General features: G+C 37.4%; 1 protein-coding gene and 1 non-coding gene across 2 annotated transcripts; both read left to right on the forward strand.

Annotated features, from left to right (window-relative positions):
* Positions 1 to 67: 67 nt before the first annotated feature.
* LOC103717947 (cytochrome oxidase complex assembly protein) lies at positions 68 to 8,946 on the forward strand. The gene is made up of 3 exons (XM_039119586.3): positions 68 to 363; positions 3,882 to 4,069; positions 8,455 to 8,946. The coding sequence occupies exons 1-3, from the start codon at positions 134 to 136 to the stop codon at positions 8,643 to 8,645; spliced, it is 609 nt and encodes a 202-aa protein (XP_038975514.2). The 5' UTR covers positions 68 to 133; the 3' UTR covers positions 8,646 to 8,946.
* A 3,000-nt stretch (positions 8,947 to 11,946) lies between these two features.
* LOC113462126 (U5 spliceosomal RNA) lies at positions 11,947 to 12,067 on the forward strand. Its single transcript, XR_003384334.4, has one exon. It is a non-coding gene; the product is annotated as a U5 spliceosomal RNA (small nuclear RNA).

Raw genomic sequence — 12,067 nt, forward strand, 5'->3', positions numbered from 1 at the left:
AAGACCGGTTCAACAGGAAGCCATCAACCGACACCGCCGATGTCAAGGGCCAAATCGAACCCACGCGCTTTTCTTGTTCACGATTCAAAGCTGAAAAATCCCACGAAGGCGGCGGCGGGAGCGAGCGAGGGAGATGTGGGGGAGAAGGCTGGCGTCGCTCCCTTCTCTCCTTCGTAAGAAGGCTTCTTCTTCCGGCGGAGGCCTCTTCTCGATCTCCACGGACGCGGCGGAGGTGGCGGGTACGGGTGGCAAGAAACAGAGCTCCTTTGCTCGCCGGGCCGTCCCCATCGTTTTGATCAGCCTCACCGGAGGCGTCGCTCTCAGCACCCTCAACGACCTGGCCATCTTCCATGGCTGCACCAGGTACTACTACTTAATCTCTCTCTCTCTCTCTCTCCCTGTAGGTCCAAATTCGCTCTTTTCCTTTGGCTTTAATTTATCGACCTTTAACCTTGCGTTGTGATGATTATAGATCAATTGATACTGTTTCAGAGAGGTAAGTTTGTTTCTGAATTGCAAGAAGGGATACAAGTGAAACCTAATTGCTCCATGATGATGATCTCGTTTGGCTAAGGATTTAAGCAATGAAGGGGATGATTTTATTGGTATAGCATGGTGGCATTAGAAAAAATTATACTGAAAAGTGCACAGGAAGCGGGTGTGGAGCGAGTAGAGAGATTGTGAAGACGGTATGACGCCTTAAACAGAAGTTTTCTATTTCTGAGATTTTGGGTTTAGTTTGACCATCTCTTTGTCATATTATCTCCGGCAATACGTTAACTTAATGATCAGCGGTTTCCCAGGCCACCCCATCTTTATCCTGTAAGCCATTATTTGTCTTAGTAATTGTTTCTGCATCCTTGGCATTCATCAGTAATTATTTTTAATCTAGCCTTATATTAGAGTAGGTTTCACGATGCTCTTCTTTCTTATGTACTTCGAGCCAAAGAAGCTTCCCGTTATTACTAAGCTTTTTTTTTTTTTTAAGCTTAAAGATCATTCATGGGTATAAAGAAAGGACACCATCTCTTACCTGTAAAAAATTTCTTTCCAATGTTGTGCAATGTGAAATCTAACAAAGTACAATTTATGGAACTGAATATGAATGATGTTGCTTATTCATCTACAGTTTCTCTTAATTTTTTTTTTTTTATGACTGCTAATTGTCAGCGACCTCGTGCACCACCCTGTCCTCTCCAATTTTCTTTTGACCTTCTTGTCCATCAACATGAATATGCATCATTGGACATGTTTGTAGTTCAAGAACCCTCATAAAAACATGTTTTTAGTGTATTTTATCAAGAAATAAAAAGGACATCAGTTACCAATCTTCCAACCCCACATGATGGTGCAACCCTTTTTATCCCATATTCTCCTATACATGGAGACATGTGCAACAATCTTCTCGCGTTACTGGATATTTTATTGGCAATTATATTTGTTGTTGGTAATTTAATCAGTAAGCCTGCGTCTTCGACGCATCCAACATAACTGTAGAAAGGATTCTTTGCAGTATGTTGTGGTGTTGTAGACTGAGAACCTTTCTGTGGACTTTCCTACTTTCTCCCCAATATTAGTTTACCCCTGTAGAGTTGTTTGTTGTTTAGTTGTCATGCCAGTTTCTCATTATGCACTTATGGTTCAACATAATTACAGACATTGACATCACAGTGGACTGGCTCAGGTGTTTAATTTGTATCTATAGCTAAATTACTGTTTAGCATCAGATACTCCCTCTTCTTTGCACCACAAACTTGTAGAAAAGAGTCTTCCTTTATTTGCTGTCCTATAACGGGCTACTTCTGATGTCGATATAAGCTTTTCGAAATTATCTGCCAAATAGATATTTTTCTCTTATTTCTAGACCTAGAACTGATTTGAGCACCTTTTTACTTGGGTTCCTTTGGATCTTCATTGCATGGGGTAGTACCATCTTAATGATTCTTCATTAGTTTATCATTATGATGTGACTGTTACACCACCTCAAGTGGACTTGTTTCTCACTCTATCCATGTTTTACAAGATGTCCTTCTCAATATTATCATGTTTACTATATTTATCTTTTTTGTTTGGGTCCTCCATGTTGCCCAACTTTACCACACAACATTGTTGGCTCATTGTTGGATTATAGAATCACACAGAGATGAGTTTGACACTCAGCAACATTATATGCAAAACAAACATTGAAGCAGGCACTAGTCAGCAGTCTGTAATACCAGCTGATAAGCCCTAACCCATCAAACAAAGCGCGTTCTGGGATAAAAGTTATGATCCACAAAGATAGAGAATGTTTTGCAACCCATTCTTGACCAGATATCAACCCAAGTAAATTGGTGGTCAATTTCAGCTTCCATGCTACTTAAAGGCTGGTCTATAGATCAAGAAACTTCCTTGCTTTGTTATGCATTTTAACTTCATTCAATCCAACTGTGCACTTTTACAAGGTTGGGCTGGCCTTGAGAAGTTTTAGATGAACTGGAAGAACTCAAGGTTTCATATAGATGTTAATCTTAAGGAACAAATTATAGAAGCTGCACTATAGGTGACAGTAAAATCAGCAGTAGATGGAGCGAGTAACGATCTCAGTTATCAAAACCAGCATGATAATAATTATATACATGGATTTGGCACCCAACACTGAATAACCAGATTTCACAGTTAATAAAAATAAAACTAAAAGGAACCTGCAAATGGGAGTTTGGATATCAATTCTGCAGCTGACCAACAAGCAAAGTACTATAATATGCATCATAATGCACCTTTTTTCACATGAGTCAATCATAGAGGTATTCCTGACATACTTCACACACAGCAGTTGTGGTCAGCCATGTTGGTTGCTGCAGTCCAGAAGGTTGCTGTCGATTCGTGGCTAGAGAGTTTTATCTAACTCTTGTTAGGTAGATGGTAGAAGCATCTTTAGATTGTATTTAAGATGCAATATTTTGATCCAGATCATGATGGACATGACTGATTTAGATCTGATGCTTCTCTTCCTTCAGATTCTAATCTTCACATAGTGAAACTATGGAAGAAACCCTTGGAGGCTTTAATCTTCCTCGCTTATGGTAATTGTCCTTTGAAGGGATAAAGAGAGAAACTAGAAGTACATAATGGATGAGCGCTGTGGTCTTGATGCCATGTCTGCACGGCCTTTCTTTTATTACGATTAGATTCCGCTGATAGAGGTCTAAGTGAATAAAATATCCTTACAAATAGCATGTTTTGTTAGATCAATCGCTTGGTATAGGTGTAAAATGGAGTTTGCTTGATCCAATTGTCCATTCCAAAAATTTGACCAGCGTAAGGGAACAATTCAACAAATATTGAAGATTGAGATCTGAACTAGCATTAGCATAAACAAAGGAAGAGGAATTTAAAATTCAGTGAGTTTTAATTTTGAAATTCTTTGACAATGAGAATACTTGAGTATGGTGGCATTACAGCAAGGCTGTTCTCAACCTTGATACTGCCCATCTTTTTTACCAATTCCCAGCATTTTAGCATATATCGGATGCACACTGATCTACAGATGGCATTACAACAAAATGGTGTTCTCAACATTGATACTGCCCATCATATTTTCCAATTACCAGCATTAAGCATATCTTGGATACTCACTGATCTAATAGGAGTATAGGACTATTGCTATTAGAAACTTTTTTTCATATAATGTATGCATATATATGGGTTCTTCCATTTTATAGCTTGTTGCTACGTGTTCATCATTTGCTGTCTCTTTATAGCTTGCCTTTCTTATTTTTACACGTGTAATGTTCTGATTCTTCTTATGAGCATAAGTTTTGATTTAAGGTGTAACTATTGCCTGTTGGAATACAAATTATTCATGCCATTATCAATCTTTTTGTTTGTGCTGCTTTCAGCAAGGCAATTGAAAAGGCAAGTCAGAATCAAAAAATTGTAGAAGCTCTTGGTGAGCCAATTGTAAGAGGTCCCTGGTATGATGCTACTCTTGCAGTCGGTCACAGAAGGCATACTGTATCTTGCACATTTCCTGTGTCCGGGCCGCAAGGAACCGGCATTTTCCAGCTGAAGGCTGTTCGTTCTGGAGGTTTGCTCCTTACCATCTGATAATATATCATATTTTATGATATTGGCTTCTTCAACTTCTCCCACATGACTTTTTATGCCTTTCTGCATTTGATCTGCAATAAATGCTGGTCTTGAATTTCATGTTGATTTTGCCTCTTCTGGTATCTGCATTCATTGAACTCAAGGAGTTTTTTATAATGTATATTGTAAAATGTGAATATGTTTTTGAGCATCATATTCTTCTGCAGTAGCAGATTCTTACAACTTCCTTTAAAAATAAATTCGCCATTAAATAGTATTTCATAATTCATATGCAGCTCGTCTGTGACATGAGAAGCATGCTGGACTGATGAAATTTTTTAAGGGAGTATCTCCTTTGAAATTTAAATTATTGTTCATAATCTATCTATCTTGCAGAAAGACAGCTGAGTACGAAACTCTGAGACATAAATTGTCTATGAGAATATTCGTTCTTTACAGTATCTTTTATATCCTTTGACAATAATGTAGGAATAAATGCATTTTTATCTTGCTAATATTGTTTACACATCTGCACTAAACAAAAAGGAATATATAAGGTTGTTTGCCTACATTTTTAAGGATTTTGCATAAGAAAGGTATATAGGAAGACACCTACAAGTTGGTGTATAGCAAGACAAAACTACAGTGTTGGATTCAAGGAGCAGTCTTCAAAGGGCTCTAGGAACCTGTAAACACACTAGCAGCTGAGTAAATCTTACATGCTTAGTACCCTTGGTTGGTCTGTAATTTCTGATTAGCAGGTGCTCAGGAACAAAAGTGGAGAAGGTGAAAAATTAGGAGGGACTTTAGCTCTCAGGATTCTACAAAGCTTTGTTTATTGAAAAGACTAATTTGCATTAAAATCTTCGAGTTTTTTTAGGGCAGACTTGTTATAATTGGTTGGAGTTGGTGATGGTTTTCAACTGCTGAAGTATTGCTTAGCTGTCAGTTTGCTGAGTCTCTTTATAATTTCTGCATTACATTGCTCTTCAGTGGGTATTTATATGCATAATCTTGAAGTGCTCCAACTTCTCGGCTTTCTAGCCTGCCCTTTCCATTTTAAGGAATTTGATGTGGTCTGAGTTCAATAAAGCAAATTAATGGTGGAGAATGAATATTCTAATAAAAGATAAAAGAAGATATAATATACAATTATGGTAACTTGTAGGATCGATATATGCATTGAAGAAGACAATGATCACTATCATTTTGCGCTCTCAAAGAATTACTGATACTAGTTTTTATTTATTTTTTTGCTCGATATATTTTTAAGTGCATAATGTAGATCCTATCATCTTATTTATTGAGCATTGTGACTTGTGAGGGTCTGACAACTTGGTTTCACTTTAACTGCATATGATGAGTTTTAGCATTTTGACTCTAGTTACTTAAATATCGGTTAAAAAATAATAATCAAAGAGTATATCGTATTGTGACTTGTGAGTATATCACTGAGAGAAAAAGATGAGGAAAAAATTAAGGAAACCAAGTTAGAAAACATAGAATAAAACATTTTTTCGAGTGTAGCTATAGCATATTGTTTGGGACCTCCTGTTTGTGGTTTTGGCAATTTAGAGCTAAACCCATCAAAATATAAAAGAATTCAAAAATCTTTATCCAAAAAATTAGAGAATTCAAAGATAAAATGTTAAAAATGATCATATTTCACATAATTCAATGTTTGATAACAACTTAGCAAATACATATGCGTTTGTTCACGAAAGTGTAGTGAGCCTCTTGGATATGACTGCGAAATATATGTGCATGTAGTATCCTTGTTGCATGGACCATGATTAATCCGCTCACAAGGCCTATGTGCCACATCAATAGGGACATCGCATACTGGCCAGTGGCCTACAGAGGCACTAATGTAGTACGTGAGTGCTAGTGCATGGAGCAATCGTTTATGCATGATATGGAGGGAAGGCCATGCACGCAACAGAGAAGCCACAACCCTTGGATATGGTATGTAAATCATGAAAAAATTGAGAGTTTGATACCGTCATACCAAGAACCAATATACAAGTTTAAGTTATGGATATAAGAAATTCCTAGTTCCTTTTTTTGAATGCAAAATTAATATAGCTATCATTTTGATCTTATAAAGCATTTAACCATCTATGTTTTAGTAGGTATTGCCTATTGACATTTGCAGATTGAAATGCAAGGAATCCATTTTTTCAATGTTAACAAACAATGTTGAAATTAATAGTAGAAAATTTTATTTTCCGAGTTCTTGCAGAATATGTTCTTTAAAGTTAGGGATTTCACATAATACAGATAAGATATTTCTCAAGGATTTACGTGCTGGTATCAGGGCCTGTTTGATTTGGGCTAGATCGGTGGAATATTAGGATGGTCTCAGGTCAATCCTAAACAACCATTAAAGACAAGAACGAAAATGAAGAAATAAAAAAAAATAAACAAATAGTATTCCGGTATACCAGGCTTTCCCAATGTCAAGATATAGCGGTTCCAGTTTGTCCTAGCCGAGACGAATGGGGACAACCTGATCTAGAGAGACTTGGGGTCCTGGATGCATCCCAAGCCCTGTCTCTTTCCAGTCTAGTACTGTACTGCCAACATAGAAAGAGTCCTCAATCCTTGGACTTGCTTACATTTTAGTATTATAAACATGAATTTAGAGGAGAGGTTGAAACTTTCTTCCCTTTCTCCTATATTTTCAGGAACTAATATCCAAATAGTTCCATTTAATTTAACTTGAAAGCCCCAAATTTCATGCTTTTTGGAGAGTAGATTTATCGCAATACGCAAGCTCACCCTTTTTTAATCAGACAAAGAAAACGACACTAATTATCCAAATATACTTACGGAGATGGAAAAATTACCCATACGTGACACCAATTACTCAGATATTTGTAAAGTCTATCCCACCAGTCTCTTTCAGTTGAGGTGGTCAAAACCTTGTTTAATTTTAGTCATTTTTTCTGAAACCAGCTAAAACCATCAACACTGAGTGAACTTGATTAAGGAGAGCAAAGGAAAAAAAGGGAAAAGCATAAACCACTAGAATTGAGAATTAAACATATCATGACTGTTAAAGGAGAAGAATGAGGATGTGATTTGTGAGACAAGTACAGCGAGGTATTTGCGAGTGTAAACTGGCCAAATGGAGAGATCGGCATCTTGCTAGGAAACACAGATGGACAAGGCTAAGCTGCTAAGTTGTCAAGAAGATATTTTTCAGAGATCATCAGTTGCCTACTCAGTGGAGTGGAGTTTTTCCTATTTAAGTGAACTAATATAGTTTACTCTTTATTTATCTTATGATGCGCCCTTTATAATGAGAAATAGATTACTTCTGGTTAGATTCTGACTGATTTTAGCCTTCCATTTTCTCCCTTTGGTTTGTTTCTAGAGTTGTATTTAGTAAGTTAAGGTCATTTTGTCTATATGATGTAGGTCTCTCCTCAATCAGTTATCACATTTCTGTCCCATGATGACTTAAATGACATGGCAGCTAACTTAAGCGAAATAGCAGGTGCAGTTTAATAAAAGATGGAGTATAAATATAATGAAATCTATTATCACAGAGTAGGCTAACCTCACGAGTTGATGCCAACCTTAGTTAAATAATTAAAGTCACAGCATTTAGTCTTCAAGCAAGTAGAACAAACTGGATCTGTAGACCTTAGATTGCATCTCAGTAATGCACAGTCTAAGGTAATGTTGTATTGCACTTCATGATACGGCGTTCCTAGAATGTGAAACCATTAATTTCTTGATATGGTGAGGTCTGTAAAGGTTCAAGCAAAGTTCTCATCAACGGGTAAACTTCTTGCTATACATTAAAGAGTTTTTTTCTTCACCAAAAAAGGGAGCTTTCTCGATGTTACTAAGTGTTTGATAAGTTGTCAGAATTTTGATTTAACTGATGAGAAATTCACAACTGGGAAGAGGTCTATAATGCTGTGGTGTTCTTTGATCAAATTGTAGTATGGCTACTTTTGTCGATGACGGGGGTAACCTTTACTTGATGATGATGATGGGTGTTGTGCAGATGATTTGATTGGTTAGTGGTGCTACTGATAAACTTGTCTGCGACGCGTCAATAATGATCATGCAAGCTATTTGGTCATTTAACAAAGCATTTGTTTCTTGAGTGAAAAGAGTGATTTGTTGAAATAGTCAAGAAAATCATTCAAACAATGGGGAAAATAGTGAATATTTATAATGAGGAACATTATTAGTATTGTAAGGGAGAACATTGTCAGTGTGCTTGTTGGTTGTCACATTTCAAGGAAAAGCCCAACTTTGAATGAAAAAAATTCATTATAAATACTAAAAGAAGCTCAACTGAGATGCTACAAATATTAATTTCTTCGTTTATATTGATCATTTTCTCTCCTCTTTGTGCTGCAGAGGACACTTGGTTTTCATTTTTGCGACACAATGAGTGGGACATACTAATCATGGAGGCCCTCCTTGATGTCCCTTCAGACAACGGGAGTCATCATACATTTAAAGTAAGTCTCTCCGACGGTATGGTGCCCCCACCTCCGCTGGAGTGCAAGGAATGCAGGGCTTCAGAATTGCCGAAACCGGATAAGTGAGCTGATTTGGGATAATCTAATGCAACAAGTGCCTTTCTTTATTATCTACAACAGATTTTTTCCTGCTCCCTTCTCGTCAAGCATGCCATGCCAGGAGTATATGTGCAAGAAACCTGGGAAAACTGGGTTTTGGCTGTATTTATACTCATGGAAGTTTTCGATGCAGTGCTGAAGATAATAGGATGTGAACTTAACAAGCAACATTTATTCGGTAACAAATTTTGAATGTTGCCTGCATAAACTTCGAAATATACTATTTATTCTGTCCAATTTTCATGACCAGATATTGTGTTGTTTTCTATTATTTTTCTTGTCTCCAAATAAAGAGAATGAAAAGTCCCTCAAATTTCATTATGAAGATGTAGTTAGAGTGATAAAATAGCAGTTAGAACTTTGGGTTTGGATGAGGGAGAAAAAAAAGGGTCCAAGACTAGGTGTCATTCAATCTGGAAAATCCTTCTTACAGGAGAACTACTAGGCCACATCAGGTAGGTTCTTGCAATGGGACTTGTATACCGAGTTAGGTGTGCATGAACCTAAGAAGAACTAAGCGAATTTGAGAACTGCGTCTTATGCAGAATACCATTTTTAGCACTTATAATGCAGTCAAACTACATCGAATCAAGGTTGACCAAATTAAAAACAGAGATTTGAAACTTGTATTTCCTTACCATCTTGAGAAATGCCACGGTGCCATGTTTGCTCTGGATGCTGCAGCTAGGAAATAGACTTCGAGATGTTTTTACATTAAGATCTTGAAATACTATTCTACCTTTTCATGAGAGAATTAGAGGCATCAACTCTCCCTCAATTTTCAAAGTATCTTATAATAATCATCATAAATATATATTATGGAGATATATAATCAAAAAAACTTAAGTTAGGTTGAGGTTACTTGCAAAATGCCAAGTCTAGCATGAGAGCCCTTCTCAAACGCAATCTTGTCTAACACTTAGCAAATACAATTAATATCAAATATAACAATTTAGAATTTCATCTAAAAAGATTAGTCGAAGGTGTTATTTTTTTTAGTCACAAATACCGTAATCAGCTCTTAGTCAATCCAGATAAACCATTGCTGCAATATTTCTTAGTTTACACAGGATGATAGGCCAGATTTATTCTAAATGCTATTTATAATTAATAATTCATGACCTTATCCAAAAAAACTGGCCAGATGATGTTATTTGGGCTCCTTGACCTGGTATAAGTACTCAAAATTTACTCAGCGCAAAGCTCGAGATCTACTCAGTGCAGAGCTCATATGGAACTAAATATATGTGCCAATGGATCCTCACATAAAAATATAGTGATAAGTGACTAAATGCGTGCCCTATAGATCCTCACATGAAAATATAGCCCTTAGAGTCTTTTACCATGTCAAAATCCACATTGTTTTCTTAATCCAATTAACCTTTGAAAATGCCATCCAAGAGATAAATATTCATAATTAGTAAAATAAAGTTCCAAAATTAGGGAACTCGGGGACAAATATGTAAAATAAATAAGAAAGACACTCTATAATTACTTTTGGTCAATCGAGAGGTCTTGATGGATCCTATAGTTTTTAAGCCATGACTCTCCCCTACCATTAGTTAATCTATAATTAATAAAATTTACAACTAAAAATTATATTATTATTATTATTATTAGTAGACTTCCTAGAATATGGTGGTTCTAAAGACATTTCCGGAAATTTGTCGGAGGTGACTGGAGCAAACTATTCTTTCCTTCTTCACAAAACGATATATGTTCTTAGATACCTGGAGCTTATTTCCCCAGCAACATATATTAGAAATTAATTAATTTGGATTATTGTGAAAACCTTACAACAACTACGAGCTTCATCATTTAGAAAACCCTTTGATCATTTTTGTTAAATGTCACATAGTTCTCTAAATTTGTAGAACCAAGAGGAAAGATGAGGATCCCTGCCAATAGCAGCAGGAGTATGCAGTTGAGAGAAAGTCATTAATTCTAGAAGGTACCACATATGATCAGAACCAGAGTTTGCTGTGTCGGTACCGGGCATCGTACGGGCTATCCGGCGACATAAGTCGCTACGGGCCTGCGTCGTACTGTATCGGGCCTATATCGACATAAAAAACTGTGGGAGAGAGAAAAAGAGAGAAAGCGAGTGGGGGAGGGAGAAAAAGGGAGAGGAAGGGAGGCCGACGAAGGGCGCCGGCAGAGGTGCGGGCGACGGAGGCCATGGCCGAACTTCTGTTTCATTCGATACAGGAGTGCAACCATAAAAAAATTTACGATTTACCAACTTCACTTAAAAATTCAGCCACCGTCTCCTTCGTCCGCACCAGCGCCAGCCTCCGCCACCTTTCGCTGGCCTCCCTCCCTCCCCCGCTCGCTCTCTTTTCTTCTCCTTCTCCTCCTCTGATGTGGCGTTTCGGATTCTTTGCCGGAACCATCCCGCTTGAGACACCCCAAACCGAATGGTTCGGGAGTCGAGACTGTTCCGCCAACCTTGGTCGTTTTTTTTTTTTCCAAGAGTCAACATCTACTCAATTGGTGTTTCTAACCAGATCTAGCAGCTGCAATCCAAGTTTACAAATCCATAATGGATCAAAAGTCAGGTTTCAAACACCTGTTTGTTGGTCTTGAGTGTCCATGCCAGCCATGCAAAAGAAATCAATGCACCAATCAAGTGCTTTTGGACCTTTCTCCATTGATATGTTTGGCTGCAAGGAAGGAAGAAGGAAACAAGATTTTTCTTGAAATCTGAAAGATTTTTTTGGAAAATTAGATACAAACTTTCTAATTTGTACTTTTGTGCTAAAAGAAACAATCAAAAAAATCAGATTTTTTTAAGAAGATTTTTTTTTTCATGCACTTTCTCTTGCAATCAAATATACCTTAACCAACCCTTTAGAAGTAATCTGTAGGTCATGACAGCCTGCGCAATTATTTTTTTACCATCAAAAAGCTAGATATAAAGGGCTCATTGGTCTACGGTTTGTCTTTCTTAAAACTTCTTCATCTATCACACTTAGTTAGCTTAAAAATTTCACTGAAAAAACGAAATCCATTGGCATGAAGTTAGCACGTAATGGTTTATTTTGGGCTTGACACGATAAGTTAATTTGTGTTAAGTGGTTTGATGTTGCTAAGCTATGCCCAATTTCACAACTGAGTCCATGACGTGTGTCGTTTGAACCGGGGGCTAAACTCCGGATCAAATTACGGAGATTCCGATGCATGTTTTAGTCCCACATCGGTTAGCGCAAAAGCTTCCGGATGCTCCGAGCCATTATAATGTGGCGATTTCTCCTTTTCAAACTCACGCAGCTGCGTGGTGGGCGCAGAGCGAACTATTCTTTCGCCTTTTACTAAAGAATACCGTGCGCCCGCCACTCTAAGCAGCATACGCTAATTTTTGGGGCGGCCTCTTTCCCTAGTGAAAGGGG

The sequence above is a fragment of the Phoenix dactylifera genome, chromosome 6, assembly GCF_051530095.1.
Source record: "Phoenix dactylifera cultivar Ajwa chromosome 6, Ajwa_hap1_PhDact_Kaust_v1.1, whole genome shotgun sequence".
Classification (NCBI taxonomy): domain Eukaryota; kingdom Viridiplantae; phylum Streptophyta; class Magnoliopsida; order Arecales; family Arecaceae; genus Phoenix; species Phoenix dactylifera.

Excerpts from the sequence above, each read along its gene's own strand:
- LOC103717947 (XM_039119586.3), top strand. The coding sequence starts at position 134 with ATGTGGGGGAGAAGGCTGGCGTCGCTCCCTTCTCTCCTTCGTAAGAAG. Across the intron at positions 364-3,881 it reads ATCTTCCATGGCTGCACCAG|CAAGGCAATTGAAAAGGCAA; the intron begins GTACTACTACTT and ends TGCTGCTTTCAG. Across the intron at positions 4,070-8,454 it reads GAAGGCTGTTCGTTCTGGAG|AGGACACTTGGTTTTCATTT; the intron begins GTTTGCTCCTTA and ends TTTGTGCTGCAG.